General features: G+C 37.1%; 1 protein-coding gene across 3 annotated transcripts in view; it reads right to left on the minus strand.

Moving 5' to 3' along the window:
- Window positions 1-3899: 3899 nt before the first annotated feature.
- LOC112148518 (netrin receptor UNC5C) overlaps window positions 3900-25292 on the minus strand; it is a gene marked incomplete at its 3' end in the record, with an annotated part of 179711 nt that continues 158318 nt past the window's right edge. For 2 of the 3 annotated variants that reach the window (XM_024275701.2, XM_036213527.1), the window contains 5 exon segments: window positions 3900-4091; window positions 15568-15624; window positions 21994-22158; window positions 22291-22458; window positions 24489-24669. In XM_024275701.2, the coding sequence (XP_024131469.1) occupies window positions 3900-4091; window positions 15568-15624; window positions 21994-22158; window positions 22291-22458; window positions 24489-24669 (763 nt within the window). 3 annotated transcript variants of the gene reach the window in all.

Genomic DNA, 25292 nt, shown 5'->3' on the forward strand with positions numbered 1-25292 from the left:
TTTCTCTTTCTTTATGCCGTTCTTCTTTGGAGCCGGCGGATATTCCTGCCAACTCATCCCTGCTGCAATTTAATTACCAACTAACGGAAAACCGCGGCGAGAGAAGCAAGGACATAATTCTTCATTAATAGTAATCAGAGATGGTCCCTTAAGCATCCTAATTCTTTACAGATAAAATGTCAACCTGTCTCAGCGCACGCAGAGATGCTCACCCCTGAACATGTACGATAATAATTTCCTCACTGTTTACCCATTTCCCCTTTTGTCCCTGCTGACCGCCCCCCCATGCCCTAGCTCACTACTGTGATTTGAATTTTAATTACACAAGTGACCACATGAACTCCACTTGAACTATTTGTCGATTACGTGTTCATTCTTAAGTGTCTAAAAATAATGTTTCTTAATTTTTATGAATGAATTATAGTATTTTCTGACTATAAGTCGCAGCATAAAAAAAGCATAATAAAGAAAAAACTCATATAAGTTGCACTTTCAGAAGAAATTTATTTAAAAAAAAATCATCAACTAGAACAAACATTTCACTAACATAAAACGTGCTTATTTAACTTTGTAAAATAAAGACTGAATCTAGTATACTAACACAACATGAGCCATTATTCAGATAACTACATAAAAACACATGCTAACATGTAAACGTACCTTTATAATCCGTTGAATTCTGAATCAACTGTATTGCTCGACTTCTTCTTCTGCTTTGATGTCAGTAGCAACATACTTACAGTGCCCTCTAGTGGTTGTAGCTATTTTTTTAAATCACATAGAAGTAAAAAATGACTAACTTTTACCTTTTTTTATTTTATGTTCTGTTTTTACTAATTTGATGTTTTTTTTTTTAATTCACTTGTACTGATTTATATCTGTCTAATAAGGTTTATTCTTATTTATTCTTACTTGAGACTTATGGGGGGGGTCAGGTCCCAAAATATCGCTTCCCCACTTGGTACAAAGCCAAGTTTTTAACATTTGATTATGTTTTTAATTTAAGCACTTTAAGTTTGAATTGACTGAAGAAGTTTGAATTGATTTTATTATAAGTCACAAGTCGGCCAAACTATGCGACAAAATTTAACTTATACTTAGAAAAATACGGTAGTTAAGAAGAAAAATAGTCTTTCTCTTCTGAAGATAATGAAAAACGAGCTATGACAAAGTGGGCTAGGACACTCGAAGAGTTAAACTAATATCTGTTTTATGATTTTAAGCTACCTCAGTATATTTGATCTTTTGCTTGAAGAATGAACATTTTAATAAGAAAAGCCAGAATTGAATGTCATCCGAGGACCGACTCCTCCAAATCCCCATCTGTTTCCGGCTTTTCCAGTTAGCTATTAAGTTTGTGTGGATGTGTGCAGAGAGGAGAAATGACAGCACCGACAGCCAAGAGTAAAATATAGCTCCATTTTAACAGGAAGACAAACACTGGGGGAGTGTCTGCTATAGTTGGAGTCGCTGTGACGGGAGAGGGATGGAGAGACAGCTGAGTAAAGAGCGAGACGGCGAGAGCAGGATGAAGAGAGGTAGATGCTGATAAACAGGAAATTTGATTGCCTTGAGTGTGCAGATGGAAGCGAGGGGAGAAAACGAGTGAGAGACTGAGGGGGATTGACACAGAAACTCCTTGATGGAGGAGAGCAGTATCTGGAAAAGACAGATTATTCCAAACCATCAGAGACTGACAGCATGAGGCTGAGGAACGCCACAAAATGACACCAACATAAAAGCTGTGAAGTGCATGAGACAGGTACGGCTATTTACACGGAAACATGGTCACATCTGTTATTAAACTTTATTTTTATATTCATAGTTATCTTTGAAACTTTCATGCCTGTGCGCCCATCCGTCTCTCTTGGACGACTTTGAAAAAGAGCTCCTGAGAGTAGAGCTTTTCCAGAGCAGAAGGATGATGCCGACACGTCACACTGGTGCAAAATATCTGCAGAATCTCTGGTTACTTCACCAAAGAAGATGTGGTTTGATTTTGAATCCATTCCAGTGGGATTTCCCACAAAAATAGAACAGATCACCAGTCTTTGTTTGTCTTTGAAACAATCTAAATGTGTCTATTTGCTTGCTTTGAGTATCAGTCTGTAATATTCAACCACTTTTTTTACAATTAGCAGTAGTATGGTAGGTAAATCAGCAAATCACTATTATATTTTGCCATTTTTTGTTGTATTTAGCATATTTTTGTGGCATTTTTCTTATTATGAAAGACATATATTTGGGAAATTAAGCTAAAAATTGAGTTTTATTAAATATATATTCTTTATATAGTTAATTAAGTGCAGAAGAAAAAGATGATGTTTGAAAAAGCTTGTAGTTGGATGTAGCAAATACACTGGGGAGGCCACAAGCTCCACTCACTACCTCCACTTGTAGATGAATAGATCCATGTACCATTTCATTTTCCTCGTCTGACCTGGCATCTGCCTCAAAACTGTAAGGCTGGATAGCTCCAATACTGCTCACCATTTCTGTTATACCAGTAAATATTAGGTTGGGGCAATGCAGGGCAGTGAGCTAGCGGGAGAACGTGTACAAAAATAGAAAACGGGAAGTGACGCTCTCGCCCACAACTCAGAGGCAAAACTTCTAACAAACTACTTCCGCTCTGCAGAAAACATGTTCTAAAAAAACGACACAAAGTTTATATAATTTGGCTAAAATCACAATTAAAAGATTACACGATTTTATGATAAATAGAAAGATGGTCAGAAAATGACTTTAAAGAGAAACCAAACCCTGAATCAATTATTTTTGGCTGTTGGCCTCTATAAATGGGGCTATAAAAGTGCTGTCTGTTGGTCATTGCCAAGTTTTTCACAAATTAAACTTGTAAAATTCTTGAAAATATAGTAAAAAGAAAAAACGGCTGTGTACTGCCCCCTACCGGTTGAAATGAGGTATTACATTTGAATTTTGTGATTGGTCAAACCTTTTAAGTCTCACATCATTTCACAAGTCCAACCTCCTGATCTGCAGCTCCAGTAATGATAACAGTCCAGCCCCCAAGCCCCACCCCTCTGACTGGATTTTCACATTTCAGCTGTAGGGGGGGTCAGCCCCCTCCAACTTCCCTGTTTGGTTACCCTTTAACTTCTTTATTGGCCTTCCTCTATCCAGTTCTCCATTAGGAATGATGCTCTGTAATGGTCTGACCCTTAAGCACCATCAGCACCAAGGCCTGGGGTGGGCAAACTATGGTCCATATGTGGCCTGCTAAACTATATAATCTGGATTATATTGATAATCCTTAATAATGTTTCATTTTTCATTAATTCTGGTGTCTCCCCAGAGATGGTACACTATAGATATATTTTTCGTGCAGGAAGTTATTCTGTATTTATGCATAGTTGGGAGATTTTTTGTTTGTTTGTTTGTTTGTTTTTCCGATGTTCATGTGTGTTTTTTCAGGTCGAACAGTGATTTTTCCGATCCTTCCACATAAACACAGCATTTCTCTAAGTTTACGTTTTTCCCTGAGGGACATGAATCCATCGATGCATTGGCATTAAATGGAGAACCACAAATTTTGACACAAAAACTCCAAAATGTTCTCTTTGATAATATATATTTTCAATCAAAACAAGCACCTTTTCTCCTTCAAAATCTGCTGGAATTACGCTGATTGTGTTAATGGTTGAAAAGTTAGAGTATGTTAAAGATTTTGTGTTTAAGCGTGCAATAAAAAACCTGCAATAACTAGTATATTTACAATTTTTGAGATCCAATTCAGTTCAGAACATGAGAAAAAAAAATAAATTATCTCAACTGTGCTTTTAAACATTGCCTAACTTTTAATGAAATCCCACATATTGAGTTTTGCAGACAGTAAAAAGAAGAACCACAAGCCTTTCATCCGTCCACTCACTCCTTACCTGATCTGGCCGTCTTGATGTTCACAGACTGGAAGCCTCCGTTCAGAGCCGAGGTGTCGATGATGTCAGAGTCAAAGTCGCGATGCGTCTTGCGGTACACAAACAGCGCCACGATGACAGATATGAACAGGCACATAATCACCGCGATGACTATGCCCACGTAGAGAGCCACATCATCTGTACTTGGGGCGGCTAGAAGGAACACCAAAAAAACAAGAGAAGAAACAAATGATTGGTTTTTATAATAAACGTAAGGAAAAACTCAAAAATATTAATAGTGGGAAAGTCCATCCAAAACAATGCTCGATCTTAACCCTAAAACATACTCTTGTCTTTTAGAGGGAACAACAGAATCATATTTCATTCTAATTATTCCAATAAAAAACAGAGTAAAGACCAATTAGATGAATCCGGCCTAAGGGTCTTTCCCTTGGGGAGACTCTTCATAAGAAAGCATGTAATCAAAGATGGAGGGAATGAGAGGATGTTGGTGGCTAAGATCCGTTTTACTGAAAGAAACGCAAGAAGGTGATCAGAATCAAGTAGAACAGAATAAATCATAAGCAGAGAAGAGAAGTGAGATGTTCTATCTGCAGAGACAGAAAGGGCGGAAACCCACTTCAGCTACAAAGCAGCAAAACAAACAGGGCTACCTATTGAACATGAAAGTGCCTGTGAAAGTTTTTTTTTTTTTTTAAAGCCTCGCACTTGAAGCGTTGCTCATATAGTCATGTCTTCTGTTTGCTGGCGGGAGGGGATTTGTCTGCAGCTGTTAAGACAGAAAATTATAGGAATTCTTCCTTTAATCCACCATTAAAGTTGAGAGGCTGATAACAGGCTTTTAGCAACAAACAGCTAGAGTCAGTTGCTAAAGGATTTGCCGTCGTCGAGTCACAAGTGCACAAAGCTTGAACTTGAATATGCATGAGAGAATCCTTTGATGAGGCACACAAACATGCAGGTTTTGCGTGCGCCCGAGCTGCAGACTCCCAACCACAGAGCCTCCACGTGAGGTTTGTTGCTTCTACCACTTGAGGGAGCTGTGAGCCTCTGCTGTCTCTGGGGATCACAGTTGGACTTCTGCAAGATAACTTCTATATGACTCAAAGCAAATTTTCTAAATCTAACTAAAGTAGCAATGTGGTAAAAATAGCAGAAAGAAATTCACCTAAAAAGCATTGAAATAAGTGTTTTGTGAAGTCTTTGTAATGACAAATATACCAAGAGTACAAGCTGTATCACCTCATTTTCAAGGAGAGTACAATGCAAACTAAGTAAATCATTTTATAATTTATTATTTGTTATTTATTTAGACCCTTAATAATAAGTTCTATTTCATCCCTCTTGATTCTTCCTGTGTATGCATAGTTTGTGAATTTATTGACAACAAAGTCACCTATGACCTCCTAGTGACCTACGTCAGGCTATAAAGTCACGTGGCTCCAGGAGCGCCACCTCAACACTTCCCGCGAGAACTCAAGGGACCAGAAACTCTGGCGGTCATCTGAGATTCATAGAATCGTAGTTATATTCTCTGGTTCGTACTTGTTTATCGTTGTTTGTAAAATCTCTTGATATTTCATATTTACTTAATGTTTTGCAAACTGCATAAAATTTAACACAACAAAATCAAATTTCTTGATAACTTTTTTATGTTTATTTTTTATTGTTATTACAATTAAACATTTTTGTTTCAAAAAAAGTTGTTGTTTAAGTTTAGCATCAAGTTTTCTGTGTTTTTTTATCGTATAAATGAATTGTTTCAATCATTGGAACAATTTTTTATGTCAGTATAAAAGTCTGGTTGCAGCATGAAACCACATTCTCTCATATTCCGAATGTTCTTAAAGAAACATTTATTTTTAGAGCAATAGCAGCTTGGAACTTTTTACCACTAATTTTAATGGAAAAATGTTTAAATTATGCTTTTTAAAAAACAACCGAGGTCACATTTTGGAGCAGCATAGTCTAAATGAGGAATATATATATATATATAAATCTCAGTAAATGTTGAATGAGATACACATTTTGATTGTGTAATCGATTTAAAGCATCAACATTCTGGGTGTAGAAACTCTTTTTTTAAATTATATTTAAAATGTGAGTTTAATGTGTTTCTAAAATGTATTTTAGGAATAGAATAAAATGGCTTTGATGTTTTTTTATTTTTTATGACTTGTGTTATTGTATGATGTGTTTCTTATGAAGGACCGCAGCAAGAGTAGCTGTCTGCTAACCACAGCTAATATGGATCCAACAAACAATAAACTTGTATTCCAATTGCTCAAATAACATAATAATCAATGCAGTGAACAATTTAAGAAACTCTCAAATTCAGATGTAAATTAAAGTAAAAACATTTGGACTTATCTTATTTAGAATTCTTAGCTGGTAATCTCTGTGAGTCACCATAGCAACACATGACTGAACTAAAATGTTGTTTTACCTTTAAAGAAATCACGCTCTCACCTACAAACTTGTCTCGCTGCTCCCCAGATTAGCTTGCAGAGAGAGTAAGAGACCACACTGTGGCAGAGGAAATGTGACATTTCTGTGATTTATGTTTAAGACCCTTAATCTGACTTTGGCATCAAGATTTAAGGTGGCGTGAAGATGCTTAATAACACAAACTGCTACCAAATATCTATCCATCACATCAAACTTGAAGAAGTGGCCATAAATCCCGGAGGCTTACTTCAAACAGGTACACAACACAAACCTCTATTTCATTTATGAATCTGATGGCTGTAAATTGACAGATTCTATTTTCACACTGCAAAAAAAAAAAAAGTTCTCCAGGTCTTTTCATTTAGCGAAGAGGGAAATTATTTGTTAATCCTCTTAAGAACTTACTCCCTCCTCTTAATTATGATCATCATCCCCATGTATTTTGGGAATATTTATCCCACTTCCACTTTGACTTCAAACTGTGTAACTTCAGGTTGTGTGATGCCTGGCATGTGTCACTTTAAAACTTCCTCATCTTCATCCTACTTCCATTGATGGGTTTTGGGACACTTTAACTAGGCTACTCCATGCTGTGCCATCAAAATATAGTGTACTTTACAGTAACTTGTTTGATGCCAGGGGAGCTCAAAAACTTTTCTTCACTGTCTATTAATTTGAATCCCTCCTCCCTGAGATCATTCTCTCACTCCACAAAAATACACATTTCTGTGAATCCTTCTGTTTGATTTGTGGATGAATGAAGCGCCGTGTCTCTCTGGAACCCTGTATCTGCCTAAAAAACACACAAAGAACCACAGGAAACCAAAATGATTTCTTTTTTTACTCTTTGAAAGTCTCTTTCACTTTGTCCTAATGTTTTTGCAAACCCTCCTGAATACTTATTTCAGTAGCGAACAAAGCCATAAATAAATAAAACCTCTTATATTTAGAAAACATTGCATTAAATATTAATGACATCCCAATGTACATTGATGTACAGGAAAGTACAACTGTGCAGAATGATGCTTATTAATATTGAAAAAGGACAACGTAAATGTCTTCAAAAGAATTGCTTCTTAAAACCTTTACTTTAGTGTAATCACACTCACTGGACACTTTATTGGGCACACCTGTCATATTGTTTGTTAACACAAATTTCTAATCAGCCAATCCCATTTAGGCATCTAGACATGGTCAAGATGATCTGCTGCAGTTCAAACTGAGAATCAGAATAGAGAAGAAAGGTGATTTAAGTGACTTTGAACGTCTGAGTATTTCAGACACTGAAGGTATACTGGGATTTTCACCCACAACCAGTTCTAGGATTTACAGAGAATGGTCAGAATAAGAGGAAATATCCAGTAGGCAGCAGTTCTGTGGGGGTAAATACCTTGTTGATGCCAGAGGTCAGAGGAGAATGACCAGACTGATTTAGCTGATAGAACAGGCTGCAGAAGAGCGTCTCTGAACTCACGACACATCCAACCTCGAGGCATATGGGCGACAGCAGCAGAAGAACACACCAGGTGTCACTCCTGTCAGCTAAGAACAGGAAACTGAGGCTACAATTCACACATGATCTCCAAAGTCAGACAAAAGAAGACTGGACAAACGTTGTCTGGTCTGATGAGTCTCCATTCCTGCTGTGGCTATCAGATGGTAGGGTCCAAATTTGGCTTTAAAATCATGAAAGCATGGATCAATCCTGCCTTGAATCAACGGTTTAGGCTGCTGGTGGTGGTGGTATAATGGTTTGAGGGATATTTTCTTGGCGCACTTTGGACCCTTAGTGCCAACTGAGCATGGTTACAACACCACAGCCTACCTGAGTATTGTTGCTGACCATGTCCATCCCTTTACAACCACAGTGCACAATTTTCTGATGGATAACGCACCGTGTCATGAAGCTGGAATCATCTCAGACAGTGTCTTGAACATGACAATGAGTTCACTGGACTCAAACAGGCTCCACAGTCACCAGTTCTCAACCAAATAGATCATCTTTGGGATGTGATATAATGGGAGATGTGCAGCTGACAAATCTGCAGCTAATGTGATGCTTTCATGTGAATATGGATAAAATAGTACATTGTTGAACAAATGCCACGAAGGATTAAGGAAGTTCTGAAGGTAAAAGATGGTCTAACCCAGTTCTAGCAAGGTGTGCCTAATGAAGTGTTTAGTCTACTCCTGATCTTCTGTAAATTGTATGTGTAATTACTAAAGGCAGTAACAATGTTTTATCACTGAAATGTCATTTATTTACACATAGAAAGAACAGAGCACAATGTGCTTAGATGCTAATTGCACAGTCATGTTCGTCCTCATCGGCAGCCACTCATGCAAGGACAGACGGGACCACATTAACAGCCATGTAAACTTTCCTACTCCAGTCGACTATCTCCTGAGCTTTTCCCTCTTCTGCGCCTGACAAACACTTTCATGTTTCAGGCTCTCACCAGCAGGACCAGATAAATTGGATTTAGATGAAAAATATGTGTCTCTCAGTAGACACAGCAGAGAGGAATTGAATAGAGAATAAATCACCTGGGAAAGGAGGAAACATTCAAACATCCCATCTGTGATAGCCCAGCAAGTGCTACCTGACAGCTCTCTACAGGAAGCTGAATGCTCCGTTATACCAGTCAGGACGTGAGCTCACACACAAAAAACACAAGCACACACACTCCCACAACTGTGTTAATCGAAAGAGTTTTCTGCATTGCTCACACTTTCAAGTGTAATTTCTAAATGATATATGTGAGTTTCAATACAAAATGTATTTTAACGATATTTCAGTTGGCTGAAAATGATGAGAGCTTTCCATTAATGAGCCCCTTGACGAAGTAAAGAAGACATTTTTTCCAGCCTTTGGCAGATACACAAAAGCTCCTCTGAAAACAACATAAACTGGAGGGAGGTGGAGTTCATCTATTAACCACAAGGGGATGGTTGCAAAAGTAACTAAGTTCCTTTATTTAGCTTGTTGTTACATCCCCAAAAACAGGGGCAATACAGACTGAAAAACACAAGCCACCAATTAGGTATTCCCTAAAACAAAATGCACCTTGCTAAATGGGACAAAACAAGGACAATGGGTTAACAGATCCCAAACAAGGGATCAACAAATCCCAGATAAGACCCCATGATACGTCCCCTATGGGCAAACCTGCCCTGAGTCTAAGGGAACAATAGCAAAAAACTGAACACCAATAAGAATTAAAGGAAGTTTATTAAATAAACAAAAACCTGTGTCCTGTAAAGATCTATCTTAAGAAAACAAATAAACAAAGCCACAAATCAAGACTACCAAGGTCCAACCCTAAAGTAAAATAACAAAACCAGCAGTGTAAGACTGACGAAGAGGGGGAAACAGACCAAAACAAACCAGCACAACTCAAAGTAAACCCCAAATGCTATTCAGCCTAATGCTCTGCTTGCCTTAGTGAGGCCTCATCTGCCTTAAATACCTGGCAGGTGCTAATTAAGATCATTTGCCCCATCTGCCAGGTGAGCAGAATGGCAGGACATGTTCAAAACTTGCAGTATTTTTACATTTATTGTAGTTTCGTGCTTTTTATGTATTGGTGCTGTATTGTTCAAACTGTACAACAACACAATAGACACAATAAAAACTTAATTTACATTTTGTTTTCATTGGGAAGTAGTCAAAAAAAGGGCTTTTACACTACTTATACTACCAATATTCTAAAAAAAAAAAGCTATATATATATATATATTAGAGAAATAAAAAAAATAAATTAATATTAAATCCATTTCTGAACTTGCAGTATGTTGGCAGTAATATCCAGTAATATTATATATTCATGGGCCAATGAGTCTGGTTTCTCAGAGTGTACATAGCAGTAACATCCAACCGGAGGGCTATAACTGTACAGACAGATAGATGTGCTTACATGCTGTCAATTACACACGTGGGCTGGGGAAACACAAGCCCCCAGATCTTCCTCAGTCAGCACAGATCACTGCCTATCGATTGGCTGAGCTTTTTGTCATTCTCGGAGTAAGTCCAAACTGCCACGGAGAGGATTTAAACAAGAGGGAAACATGGATAATTCAGATTAGCTCTTGTCTTTTCCCTTCTTTGATTTGCATCCAAAAGCAGGGCTATGGACAATCACTACTTGAAACGGATTCAACTGCCTTTTTGATCTTACTTGGCACAAACGTGCAAACGCCACCCATACGGCGTGCCCGGCGGACACATTCGCCTCAAGAAACTGTTGAACGGAAGGAAGGAAGGAAGGAAGGGAGAAAGTGAGAGAAAGTTAATGTGGGATCGCTTGCTGGTGCCAAGAAATAAAGGATGGAGCCACTTGGGAGCCACTAAAAACACAAGTAGTACTGCAACAAACTTTGTATATGCACTCATTAAATCTCCTGCTTTGTGTGGCAATGCTGTAATGTAATGCTCCCTGAGTTATTGCAATGTGTTTCTGTAGACAATCCAATAAAGACACTGTATACAAGCCTTTTGTGGCAAGTCATTCTATCTATCTAGAGAGGGCATAAACAATTTTAGTTCTTCAGACCCTTTAACATAAATCCAAAACTACTAAAAAGATCCTTTCACTAAAATATTCAGCTCAACCCCCCGACTTCACCTCCTCTCTCTAATCTGAGATGCTTGTCGATTTCCCTTTTTACATTTCTTCTCCCAGAAACTTGGAAGCGCGGCGGTTCTCAGCAGGAACTGCTTCTTAGATGGACGTCTTCTTGACAGAAATGTCAGATGTTGATCCTGGAATCTGCTGGAGCAACTCTACCAGTGCAGGGGTCACAGCCCAGAGTGCTCCAATTACCTCTGGCACCACTGTTGCCATCTCAGTCAACATCTCTTCCACTTCCTCCCTGTAGCCTGTGGTATTTTGTTGGGCTTCTCGTGTTGCTTCCTCTTGTCCTTACAATCCAAAACTTTATTCTTGTATTAGGCGCTAAACGACACAACATGAATAGGATATAAGATCTCCAATTGAGTATTTTTATAGGGAGTCTTCTTGGACCTTGACTGTTTTGTTGGACCTTCACAAGCTTCTACTGTGATTGAAATAGATGGATTATCCATTAAGGTTTCTCATCTGTCTCCTCCTCACTGGGTTCTGCCTCTCTTGGCATTTACTTTACTTTGATGGAGGTCATTCCTGACATGCTTCTAGAGGCTTTCACACAGTCGCACAGTTAGGGAGACTTGGCCTGAACCCCGTCATAGACATATAAATGTGCATGTTAGTGGCGAGGTCTAGAGGGGGTTGGTGCTATGAGGTTCATTTGGAAAACCTGAGAGCGTGTCACCTGACCCTTTGATCATCGTGTAATCATTACAGCATGTAACAGACACTTATTGCTTTACAGATAAAACGAGGGCTCCTCAGATGAGAGCGGCAAAAAAAAACACAGTAATAAGAAATGGCAGGATCCTTTTCTCTCTTACACCTCTGATTTTGTGTCGTCCATTTTTGCCTAATTGTGTCTTTTTCTGTCAGTATCACTAAGAGAGACGGACAGAAACAGAAAGGGGAAATGATAGAAGGTCACAAAGAGAAGAAAAGAGAGAATAGCACAGAACGTGCCCAAACTGAATATATATATGAATGCCAAACATGTTTTTAGCCTTCTGATAATATTTTTGGACTGTTTTTTAGTATATCAAGTGTATAATTTCTGTTATTAACATTTACATGTATTTATGTTTAATTTGATCAATTTGTCAGCACATATTTATTGATCAAAAATTATTTTTTGGAGCTCCAGTCTGTTCCAGTTTGTTATTTGGCAAAGCAAAATTAAGCAAAACTAGCAGGCTACCATATCATAAAACCTAGGGCTGTGTGGATAAAATCGATTCATCGACCTGTATCAATCTAAGCTCAATAGATCAACAATTGATCCATAAAAGTAGAGATCGATCTAACACGTAAAGCTAGAGTCCACTAGCTTGATGCTAATGTATAATGGGATTTCCCATAGAACGGCTAATGCAAACACTCGGCCAAACTAAACATACATCGTTGACTAAATTCACATTTTTATAAACTCACAGGCATGAATTTTCCAAACTTTTTAAGGGAAATATTTATAAAGTATCCCTTTGTGGTCTAAAACACAGTTTTTTGCTCATACTTTCTTCTTCTTCTGGAATAAGATGTAATGCTATAGCGCAATCGCCACCTAGTGGCCAAACTGAAACGCCCTCCAGGAGAGGCAGAACAATTATTGGAGCTTCTTTGTTTGAGAATCCATGTGACACTGAATGATATTAACAATCTCATTATTATCTCACTAATACATTTTACAGTATGTGAACTGTATCAGATTAATATGAATATCTTCAAAAAATATATGGATTGTTGAAGTATTTCTAAACAAATGTGTCTAAATGTGTAGACCATTTAAACTCAAAATTGAATTGAACCAAATTGAATTAGGTGGATCAAAAGAATGGGGAAAAAACAAACAAATCTGAATCAAATCGATCCCGGTTCTGGTGAATATAATCAAATCGATTCTGGAAGTTATTGGAAATCCCCAGCCCTAAAAGAACTAGGACTGTACAAACTTGAAGAATGGTGTTTAAGTAGAGGGAAAATTAATTCAGGTGCAGAGATAACTTATGATGACAAATGAAAAGAAAAAAAAAGATATTGTGTCTTTATTTGCAGTCATAAAAAAAACCCAGTCTTTATTAATACTGATATAATACGTTTAATACTAGCATTCAGGTAGAGTTATGTCTTAAATGATAAGATTTTCTGTCTTTAGGGTACAAATGTCTCCCTGCCTATAAGTTATACCTGCTTCTGTTATATTAACCCCGTTTGGTGTGAATAGTGAGATGTGTGACATTCATGTGTGGTTTAAGGGGCTGAATCCAAAGCCCAGAGAATGATGAAAAGACTTTAAATGCAGTTTTAAGTGAAAGTATTTGTTAGATGGACTATTAAACAGAGTGCTCATTTTTCATGATAAATGATCATCATTAAGCAGCAGCGGTGAAATTCCAATAGAAATTAAGATGAGAAATCAGGTTGTATATGCAGCATTGAATAAAATTAAAACAAATACTTATTGATTCTGATCTTCTTGAAGATAAACAAAAAATCACTTATTTTGTATTTACTCCTAATTGCAGGACACTTAAAGCATACATGGTACCACAGAAGCCCACGACTTAACTATCCACTTATACTCTGATTCTGCTAACCTTAGGCACTCAGAGCGCTCATCCTGCTAAATATTATAGAAACATTTGTAAAAATGATTTCACCGTTCTGATGTTTTGTCCAGTCACCCATCATTTTACAACAGTTTACAGACTGGACTGTGCAGACACCACAGAAAGGTTCTTTTTATCTCACAACATTCAAACTTTGGTCTAAAAAGTAAAAGCTTGAAACATAATTAGCATTTGTTTTCACTGTAGAGTTCAGCATTGTAATACAATAACATATTGAAGGACAACTAAATGAGTTAATTTGACTTTCCCTCAGTGTTTCTGAGCTTACATTTCATTATAAAAACAACTGATGTTCAATTGAGTTAATATAATTAAGAGTAAAATGTTATTTTTTCTTATTTATTAATAGATTTCCCCCTGGGTAATAACCAGGTACAGAACCAGATTTCATTTTCATATTTTTATGTTCAGGGAGCAAACATGAAAGAAGGAATATTACCTTCGTCAACGTCCTCTTGGGTAGGAAGAAATACTTTTGTGAGGCTATTCCACTTTTTATTTGTTCTACTGAAGCCTAATCGCGGACGTAAGTTCTCAAAACTATTTTATTTATATTTAAAGCAAACCTTTTCATGTGAGGGCCACATAACTGTTGATGGGGGGTCGGTTTGTAGGCTATAGAAAAAGTGTAACAATCACAGTTTAAAAGATAAACATTTATGGTTTTCAAGAAAGCCACACATAGCCAAATTTAAATAATTATTTTCTGTAAAAAACAATACTAAAATATATATATAAAAAAAAATAAACCAATAAATAGTCTTTCCTCTCCCATTATAGGTCAGACTCCATAAGGATGGAATAAAAAGTCACGTATGTGGGTCTCAATCGGTCCGACTGAGAAAAAATAAATAAAACTTTAAAAAGCAAAAAAAGGAATTTATTATGAAAGTTGAACCTGGTGCTCTAATCAAACAGTTTTTCTTTTATTCTTTTTTCTATTATTCACAAAAAAATGTGACGTTAATTGAAAATAGGTGATCTAATGCATACTGAGGATAGCATTTTATACTGCAAAAATCTCAACATGTTGCTCAGGCTGTTTAAAGCTAAAAGTAATATTTTTTAACCCTTTAACGCAGGGTTCTCAAACTCAATTTACATTGGGGCTGTATGGGGTTCCTATTACAATAAATATAAATTAACTGTTTTTTTCCAGAGATAAATCATAAACAAAGAGAAAATACTCTTTTTTTTTTTTTGCTAAATATGAGATAGTTTCTAACTTTTGAGAGAGGATCACATGACTTCCTTTTAAAATAAAAAACACCCCGTCTCACATAGTTTGAATAAAGTTAGTTTGATTTCCTTTATTTTTAACTAATGGCCCTGGAGCCGCAGGTTGCAGACCCCCCCGCCCTATTAGTCCATTGTATGTCTACTGAACACGTTTATTGAACGTTTGTTCATGTCTATGTACTATTAAGCATCTTCTGCATGTCTTGTGAAGGCTAACAACGCTAGCAACTGTTGCTAAGGACTTTTCTGACGACCAGATCCAACAACAAGAGCAAATGCAAAGCTGAAACATGACAAAGCAAAGAAAAAGCTATCATAAAAGAAGCACGGACTGAAGATATTGCTTAGTAGACATTGAACTTTTATATTAAGGCTGGGGCCGCGAAATATTGACTTGAGGGGCCGCAAATGGGTGATGCTTAAAAAACACAAAATCTTTAACATACTGTTACTTTTCAACCGTAAACACAATCAATGTAATTCCATCATATTGTGAAGGAGAAAAGCGGCTCGTACGAGCCGCTTTTCTCCTTCACAATCTGATGGAATTACATTGATCGTGTTAATGGGTAAAAAGTTACATCAAATCAAAGAACATAAACATTGGAGCTCCAGTGTTAAAGGGTTACGAAGAGAAAACATCAGAAAATGTTGTCATAATTCTATTCCTCTTAAAAACAACTAAAACCAAACATGATAAAATGCGTTAAGAAAAGTTGAACTTACATGGAATTCCCAAATCAGTCTTTTCTTTGGGCTCATTGGACTTCTGAAACAATGAACCTTGGGACAAGTGGGGAGGAATGAAGGAATGAATCAAACAAATGAAATGGAAACAAATGAAAAAATGAACAAATCATGAAGGATAGAGGATCGTGTGCATGACTTCTTTACACCACCCTTCAGTAAGTGAGCAGTATTGACTGTAGCTTGAAAGAAAAAAATAAAAGAAACCACAAGAAAGAAATAAAAAAGGGGAATTTTGCAAAGTTTGTCTGCATCATCCAGAGCAGTCCACTCAGTTGTGGCAAACAGACGGTTTACGACGCAGATGAACATCCGATGTACTGATGTATAATTGAAGGGCTGGTGTATAATTCATGAAGACAGCAGAGCAAAAAGCGGCACTTAAAAAAGAATTTTTCCAAAACAGCGAACCACAGAGGACAGATTCAGGAGAGGGACACCGCCAAGGTTAAATGGGGTGATGAGCAGATATTGTTTAAGCAGACAGAAACACCTGTTCAAAACATGGCACTTCTTTTAAGGTGGACTAATGGGGATAATGTGGCTTTACCTGAACAGCAGTTTTAAGATCAGACAATAAAACATTTTTAAAGCACATTTTTAACTAATTTTTTACTTTTAGGAATTATAATTAACTATTTATGGCTAATCTTAAAATATTATATTTTCATGTCCAAATGAGTAATGAGAATATAAAAAAAATGTTAGAATAAGAAAAGAATAATGAAAACAGAGTGACTGTAAAATTAGGAATAAATGATTTAGTAGAAGACAAGACAAGTTCCCAGAAATAAATGTTAAAAAATCACAAACATGCCACAGAGGACACAATTTAAGGTCCCACAATGACTCCGAATAAAGAGGAAAAGTGTTGAGTGTTTAGTAAAAGGACGGGCGAGCCGTAGCTGCTGAATGTTTTCCATAATAAAAGCAAACACTGTTCCATGTTCTGTCCAAACAGTAAGGTTACATAACCGCTGGTGTCTCTGGCGATTACTGTGGTTTTAGAGCCTTTGCTGCAGATTATATTTGCACCGGCTGAGCTGTTATGCAGCAAACTGTATACTGTAACCACACACACACATGTTTGGACACAGAGGGGTTTGTGCGTGAAATGTCCTGCCCTCAGCGATGACCTTTTGCAGCTCAGAACAAATCTCTTCCGAGAATGTTGATCGGCGCGTCAGATTCACGTCAGAAAGTCAAAACTTGAGAGAAACATAAGTTGGGAAACTTGAGAATCAGCGCTGACAGCTTTCAGGTGGACACGAGGAGGAGGAAGGCAGAGGTCAAAAGCAACATCAAGTGCATTTGGAGCTCAAAGTTGATCAACTTTAGAAAAAAAAAACTATCCAAAAAGGATAGGGAATGCCGTGTTCAGATAGTTGACTAAAATGTCAAAGCGTCTTGGATTTAAGCTGAATACACCATTACAAACATTTGGAAGCTCCTTTGTTTGATTTACTGTTTATTAAAGTTTTATACATTGATGGGCGGCTTGCAGGATCTTTCCAGAGCCTGTTGAAGTCATCGCTACCCCCTGAGCTGTCAACTTCCAATCATCTCTTCCTCCATGAAAGACAAGAGTTCCTCCTCTGTGTGATGTTTGAGGCCCTGTTTCCCACATTTTCAATGTTCTTATGCAAATATAACACAGTTTGTCACTCCTCTTTGTTGTTTTGTGTTGAAACTGGATGTTTGATTTGGAGGAGGGGATTCAGGTAACACTATTTTTACTCCCTCGTCTGTTCTTTTTGTGCGTGACAGATACGTAACATAAGGTGGCGAATGGGCTTCTGGGGATATGATTTAAAAGTGGCGGTCCTGCAAACGTGTGACTCTGAACTCTTTATTTTACGTACAAACATCTGTATTACTGACACCAAATCCTAGAAAGCATCAACACTGATAACAATTTGATTTTGAGTCACCAAAAGGTTCAGAATTTATTTGGTTTTGACACAGATCTGGAAATCTGCTCCTCATCTTTCATCTTCCAGCACAACTCTGATAAACAGACAACTTTGGTTCCTTTCTCTGACCTTTTTTCTCATTTACTTACGAGATTTAAAGTAATAAATATAAGACTGTAAAAAGTGCAAATTTAAGAGAAAAAAAAATCATAAATTTAGCATGTGACTTTTAAAGTCAAATGTATAAGACTTTATTCTTGTAATGTAACGGTTATGACTGTATTTTCGCAAATTTACAAGATTTAAGGTTGTCATTTATTATTTTCTTTTTGTAAATTGGCCCTAATATATATATATATATATATATATATATATATATATATATATATATATATCATGCCTACATCACATTTTTATAAATACAAAATAACTTCTAGAAATCAACAACTTTGTTTAATTGAATCTTCCCCATCTATAACTTTTCCACAAACATTTTCAAGTTGTGCTTTAAACTAAATTGTTCATCATCTCCTGCTTTCTAATCTTCTAAAACCCACTTTTTTACTTTGGCTTTTTATTCACAGTAAAAAGGTTTCCTCTGTCCCTCTACAATTTGTTCCCTTTTATCTAACGCTTGTCTTTTGTTTTGTTTTATCATTCTTATTTTATGAGCATTCTCTGTTCACTTCTAATCTACTTTAATTTATTTTTATCTTATTTTTTAAATGCTTTTTATTCTGTGATTCTACAGCACTTTGGGTCTTATGGACAATTTAAGTGCTTTATAAATACAGTTTATTATTATTATTATTAAATTCAATGTAGTAGCATTTTAATTTGAAAAATCTATTTTTTTTCCAAAACCAAAAGCTTGAAATTTTACCTCCATTTGGATATTAATATTGCCCGACAAGAAAAAAATCTAAAGGTTGGGCACCACAGCCTTGAATATATATATTCCACCATTTATAAACTGCTAGAATACATTTCTGTTAAAGTATTTACCAATCAGCTTGTTTAAAATCTGCAATTTAAATATCTTTTTTTTAATCTCTTCATCTGAACATAACCAAACCAACGGACGACTTCCATCTATAAACTCTGTTTTAAAGAGTTCACTACACATAAACTTGAAAATCAGAAAAAGAATCACCAGTGTTATTCAAAAACACAACATATAAATAAAACCTAAAATGTTGAGCGTGCAGAAAGGAACTCTTTCTACTACAGATACAGGAGCACATATACTGAGACGCTCCAAGGGTTCCCGTTATTGCTACAGGAAACAGTTGAAACATTAGTGCTGACATAAAACCGCGTCTGTGCAGTCATTTCAACGACAGGAAATCAATCATGGGAAATGAGCTTCAATGTATACCTCCCTGGGTTTTATCTTAGATTCTGTGGCCGTATACCCTGCAGGCCGCAGGGAATTCTTTCTATGGATTAGAGGGACGGTGCAGCCGGATAGGCCTGAGCTTTGCCGTGTGTACAGTAAGTGCTGTCAATAAAGTGCCAAGCGTGAAGCTTTTTACTGGCTGATATCATATTTGTAATATAGATCATTGATTAACTTATCCATGCTATTCTTATGTTGGATTTCATTCAAGATTCTCCCCTTAGCACTAAGCCAGAGAGACGAGTCAATCATAAAAAAACTATCTTTACTTATAGTATGAAAGCAGTGGGAGGAATACATTTACAATATGCAACATAAATATGACATTTATAATCAATTTGCGCCAAATTTACTTTTTAGATTACATAAAATGTTTTTAAATTTTGATTTTCTGTGTTTTACCTTATACTCTGCAAGCATTAGACTTTTATTCTACGTTTTTATGCATTTAATACAAATAAATGCCAAGGTTTCTTCTCCTATATATTTATCTATAAGCATAGAAATAAATAATAATTAAATGTGAAGACTTTTCTCTTGGTTAAGGAGGATTGATAATTGTTATTAGACTATATACATTATTTTATCTGGAATATGTATGGATACAAACATATTTCCCTCATACATTTTTGGAAAGCAAAATCAGCAAATTTTTGCATAAATGGTTCTTAAATTGCTATTATGGATTTAAATGCAAAACATGTTGCATGTTCGTAAAGTTTCCCCTCAATTTCAGCAAAAAAAGTTACTTTTACTATTGATTTAAGGTTTGTTTTTCTTACGATTACTGATACAAGGAGGTTTTAACTTTACAACATTTCAGAATAAACAGAATTCAAAGTCAAATGATGAATGTGTTCATCGTCCTATTTATTTATTCTGACTCCTGATTTATTTGACACATTCAAATATATCCAGAGCTCTTCTTAGAGCTTTGATTTCCAGACCCTCTGAATCTGGGTCACTTCCCAGTCTTTTTTTCTGTTTGTATTTATCCAGTTTGAAGGTCTTTTGAGGTTTTCTACCTAGAAACTAAGTAAATGTAACAGTTTTTACAGTAATTTGAGTAGTTTTTCTTTCTGAACACCACCCACTCACAACCAGAATCTTCATCCTTCACTCCGATGAACCTCCTTTTTTCTCCTTACAGTATATTATTAGAAGTCCCTCATTTTGATGCTGATAGACTTTTGTGTTCCCACCGTTAAACCACTGCAACATTTGGGTTGTAAAAAACTAAAATAGGCCACCAAAACGTAAAAAAAACCCCAAATAAATAATAATAATTTTATATATTTATATATTTAAACTCTAGAAATGTATATTTAAATATTTTAAGAGTACGACTTAACATTAATTTAAACCAAAGTTACATTTTGGCAATTATGCAAATGATAATTTGTGTAAATTTATATAAATTTGCTTCTTCTTACTCCCCTTAAGCACTTAATCCAAGATGATTTTATAAGTATAAGCTTAATATATGTTGTTGCTGTTATGGTTTGGTGTTTTCTTTTATTTGGTTTTGTGGTGTTGTGTTCTTTTACTGATGTTTTGTCTCCACTGTGCTCTTACAGGGTGGCGTGGGGCAGGAGGCGTGGCCTTCCCTAATTGGTGACGCTGCTCACCTGCATCCAATCCCTCCTTAACCTTTAAAACACTCTCCCTGGCTCCTCCAACCTGCCAGGTTATTTCCTCTTCCATGTGGCCTCCTAGTTCCCGTAGCAGCAGCCTGTGGTCAAGTCTCCTGCCTCCCCCACCTGTCAGCTCCTAAGTTTGTTGCTGTTATTCTTCTAATAAATCTTCACTGATCAACATCCAGTCTGGCTCTGCGTTGGGATCTGTCTACACACCATGACAGTTGCTGCTTTTTCATATTCATTTAATATTTATTATTTATAGATTAAAATACCTAAATAATGTTTTATCCAGATATATTATTATTTTAATTCACAAGCCCCAAATATGCTTTTGTGAAGTTAAAAACAAAACAAAACAAAAACGTTCCCAATGAAATGAGTTTCAGTAAGTGTGTAAATATCCATCAAAAGTAAAGGATTTTACGTAAAAAGTGGATTAAAAACTGAACACTATTACACACGTTAGCAGGCATGTACAGTATACCAGATCGTCTTTTTTAGAATGAATTCACAGTCTTTATTTTATAATTTTAGTTTGTCAAAACATTGACAACCCAGAGCAGTAGAAGGACTAACAAGCACAACTCCAAGATGGAATGAAAACTTACTTTTTTTTTTTTTTTTTTTTGTGAAATTAGTTTTTAGTCGGAGAAGCCTAAAGAAGTTAAAAGTGAAGTTTATGAATGTATTTACTTAATAGTAATAATCTGTTACTTGACCTCCCATAACCCTGCTAGTACTAATTTGTGCACACAAGATAGTATTTTGTCTGCAGATTTGTTATTTTGTGGTCACAAAATAGTCTCTTGTGCACACAAGTTTGTATGTTGTAAGTACAAATGAGCATTTTTGTGTCCAAATTTGTATCTTTTACACTGAAATTAGCATTTTAGGCTAAGAAAAAACAGGGTATTTTGAGGGAACAATTTTTTTTTTTTTAAAAGCCATGTTCAGGGCTCTGTATCTTAGCAACAATGTTAAAGAAAAAATAAGATGAGAAATATCACATAATTGTTTACAGTAAAGATACACACTTTAGCGGTTGTTGTTAAACTGTATTATTTGAGAAGTTATACGGATTTTTAGTAGATGGAAGAATTAGTTGTGAAGAGAGAAGGAAAAAAAATAGTGTGGGGGTTAACGAGGGTCTACAGTTTCAGAAGTTAGAAATGGGTGGACATTTTTTTTTGATACTTTTTATTTATGAAATGGGTGGACATTTTAAGATCAGGTAATATATTTGCTATCAAAATATCTTAAAATATTTTCAGCCAATTAGTTGTTCGAACAGATTCTGCACGGCTCACACTGATCAATAACTGTCGCTCCATCAAATGAAAGCCCTCCTTACCTCTAAAATAATCTGTTTTCTGAAGTAAACTTTACAAAGGCTTGTCCTGATTATGCTGTCCAACTGTGGTGCGTTCAAAGATGAAAGAAATCCTCAACTTACTTTGCATACAAAGTCCATCGGTGCAGTTCTGAGACTGCAGAACCAGCCCCTCGCAGTCCTTCCCACCGTTTTTTGGTGCGGGGTTGTTGCACTCCCTCCTTCTCCACTGTGTGCATTCAGTCCCACAAGCTGACCACTTACTCCACTCTGTCCACACACCATCCACTAGTGGGAAAACAAGCAGACGGGAGAAGCCAGGTGAATTAGACTGAGAAAGAAGAAGCAGGAAGCAGAAAATGCAAAAGGAAAAGCAGAAATGGTGGAGGTCACACTGGGAAATGTGTGGAATGGACTTACCTGTACACAGGGTGGTACAGGGCAGCTTCTGTATGGCCTGTCCATCACACGGCAGTCCTCCATTGAGAGGGGTGGGGTTTGTGCAACTCCTGGTCCGCTTCTGGAAGCCCCGCCCACAGCGACTGTTACACGGTGACCATTCAGTCCAGGTCGACCAGCCGCCGTTTACTACAGCAGCAAAGATCAATCCTCTCAGTGATCAAACTAACCAAAAAGTCATTATTTTCTATACATTTGGTCATTAAAACTTTGCAGTTGGTGCTTCTTTACATAAAATCCGCAAAAAATATATTGAAGGTCGACCTTTCAAGACCTTTCAATCAGAGGTCGAGCTCTCGATGTCTGCACCGCGGTGACCCCCGAATAACAATAATGCTGCATTCATTTGAGGTTTATGTTTTAGGTTAAGTTAACTTAAAATAACAGTAAAAAAAAAAAATCTTCTAGAAATCTCACTATAACTACTGTATGTATAAATGTACCTTCATATTAGCAGGTTGGGCTTTACTAATACTGCACTACAGTCTATAAAAAAACTGCTTTCTTCATTTGAAAGAAGTAAAGAAGAATAAAATAAAGTACCGTGCTTAGAAAACCTTTGTAAACTTAAAAAGATACTGAACTGCAGCCCACTAGAGTATAGAGGGCAAGAAAAAAAGCAGGACAGCGCTCAGACAGTTATGGACAGATGAGACAGATACGAAAAAAGAAAAAGAAAAAAATCAGGTGTAAAATTAGAATGAGCCACCAAGACATTCAGAGAAAGAGTTTCACATCTGGGGAGGTGTATTAGATGGAGGTTATATCTTGACAGGTCTGGCTCAGCACCATGGACAGCGCCCTGGTATTTCAAAAGCGAGTTTTAAATTAGTCACGGAGGCGATTGTAACTGGTTTAAGGGAATATATCCTGCTACTCTACACCTTTTGGAGTAAACTATCTCCATACATATAGTAATAAATGACCTTTGGGACACTAAAGAACAATATTTTTATGAAATATTAGTTATTTTTTATGAGCTCATTTTCCTACCCGGAAGTAAAACATATCAATCTTTGAGGCTCCGCCTTTTGCTGCTTGTGGGTGGCGCCCATTTCATGACAACCTTAGCGTGTTGTCTCTGCAGATTAGGTGCAAGAGGAACCACTTCTTCTCAGAGTCGATGCTAAAGTTAAACAAAGTTGACGATCTCTGCTAGCTGCACCGAGAAAGTGGGTGTGTGTGTTAGCCTGGGGGGCGGAGCCTGGAAAAAGTTAAAAAAGTTGCATTGACATTTTTTTTAATTTACATTTTCAAACTATTTCCTCAAACTGACTTTTCGGTGACTCTTCTGTTACCTTCCACCGGCAACTGCTCACATTTTCCCCCCACTATGTGTTCCAGTGTTTTTCCACTAGTGTTTCACCTTGTCAACAGTGTCAGCCAGGCTCTTGTAGAGCCGAGAAGATTGAACCGCAGATTGAACAATCTATTTCTGTAAGGATACATCAGTGTCAAACCATTCCATCTCTGGCTGTCTGTATCGAGCGGGCACACACGGACAGTTATTTTGATTGAAACACTTCTCCTCGACAGAGTCACCGTTACATTTGAAAGCAACACTGTGCATGCGTGAAGTGTGCGCGACTGATTCGCTACATATTGTTTCTCCCCATGCTGTTTCCTATAGTCTCTGACTGGCATTTGGCAATATTGCAAACCAAACAGAAAGTGGGAATGCATGCATGTAGGGATGACAAAGCCTTTCCCTCCAGAATTTTTGTTAAAAAATAAAAACACAAGCCAGTGTTTCCTGAAAAAACAACCCCCCGTTCCTCCACCCTCCCCTAACATATTGGTTTATTTTGTTGTTGCTGTTGTCGCTCCTCACAGCTGCTGCTGTGCCATATGCAGCGTGATTCATGCAGAGCTGGGAGTCTTGGCTCAAAGTGCAAACATTTGGGGAACCCGAGTGTTCTCATTTAAAATGAAAGTGTGTTTGGGGGTGGTTAATTAGTTCGGGTCAAGGGTTACATGAGAAGAAAAGGCGGGCTGTTGGCATGGCAGCGCAACCAATTTCACATGACAGATGGCTGCTGGCTGACGGGAGCCCCTGACAGGTAGACACAGGTAGATTTCAAAAAGGTGTCACATGACATAAGCCCCCTCCCCCCTTTAGTGTTAAAAATGAAAGAAACAAATCTGAAACGCATGCTCACCGTAGACTATAACGGTTGCTGTGGTGCTTCTTCTTTTAGCCACTATGTTCTTAGCCACACACGTGTAGTTGGCTGTATCCGACAGGCGGGCCTGTTTGATGATCAGGTTGTGGTCGATGGTGATGTAGAAGTTTCGGTCTTCCGCCGGATCTATAACCTCCTCATTTTTTAACCACTCCACCTGGGACACAGAGGGAGGAAGAAATATGAGGTCAGCAGGAAGGTTTCTGTACGATGAGGCGAAAGATCACAGGAAATTGAGCCGATGTATCAAGTGATTTTATGGCGGACAGCTTTGTTGATCCACGAAGCATAAAACAAGCTAAAGCAGACAAACCAGGATTTACTGCGTTGTGTTTTCTGTAAACACATGAACAAGCGCCAGCTCGGCAGAATTATGAGATCAAACATTGTGTTATTTCTCTCCAATCTGAGAAGAAATCTTTGGAAATTAAATAAATTGTTTTGAATTTCCAGAAAAAAGAGATTTACTACATAGAGAAAAGCTTATATTTTTAGGTTAAACAAAAAAATATGAATTATGACATTAGATTCTCCAAAACAAAGTACAAGTCCTTTACTGTCTTAAACCACAGGCGTCACACATGAGGGAGAACCTTCAGAATGGAATCCCAGGAGAGCAGTATAAAAAGAAAAAGTGCGGTGGACTTGTGCTTTTGCGAGGTGCTTTGGGTGAAGGGTAGGACAGCAGGAAACTATTCTATTCATGAGCCTAATCACATTTCCTGAGTGCTGTATTTACTGGTCTAAACCCTCATAAATTCAGTCCGTCCGGCTTTATGG

Source organism: Oryzias melastigma, linkage group LG9 (assembly GCF_002922805.2).
Source record: "Oryzias melastigma strain HK-1 linkage group LG9, ASM292280v2, whole genome shotgun sequence".
In the NCBI taxonomy this organism is placed as follows: Eukaryota; Metazoa; Chordata; class Actinopteri; order Beloniformes; family Adrianichthyidae; genus Oryzias; species Oryzias melastigma.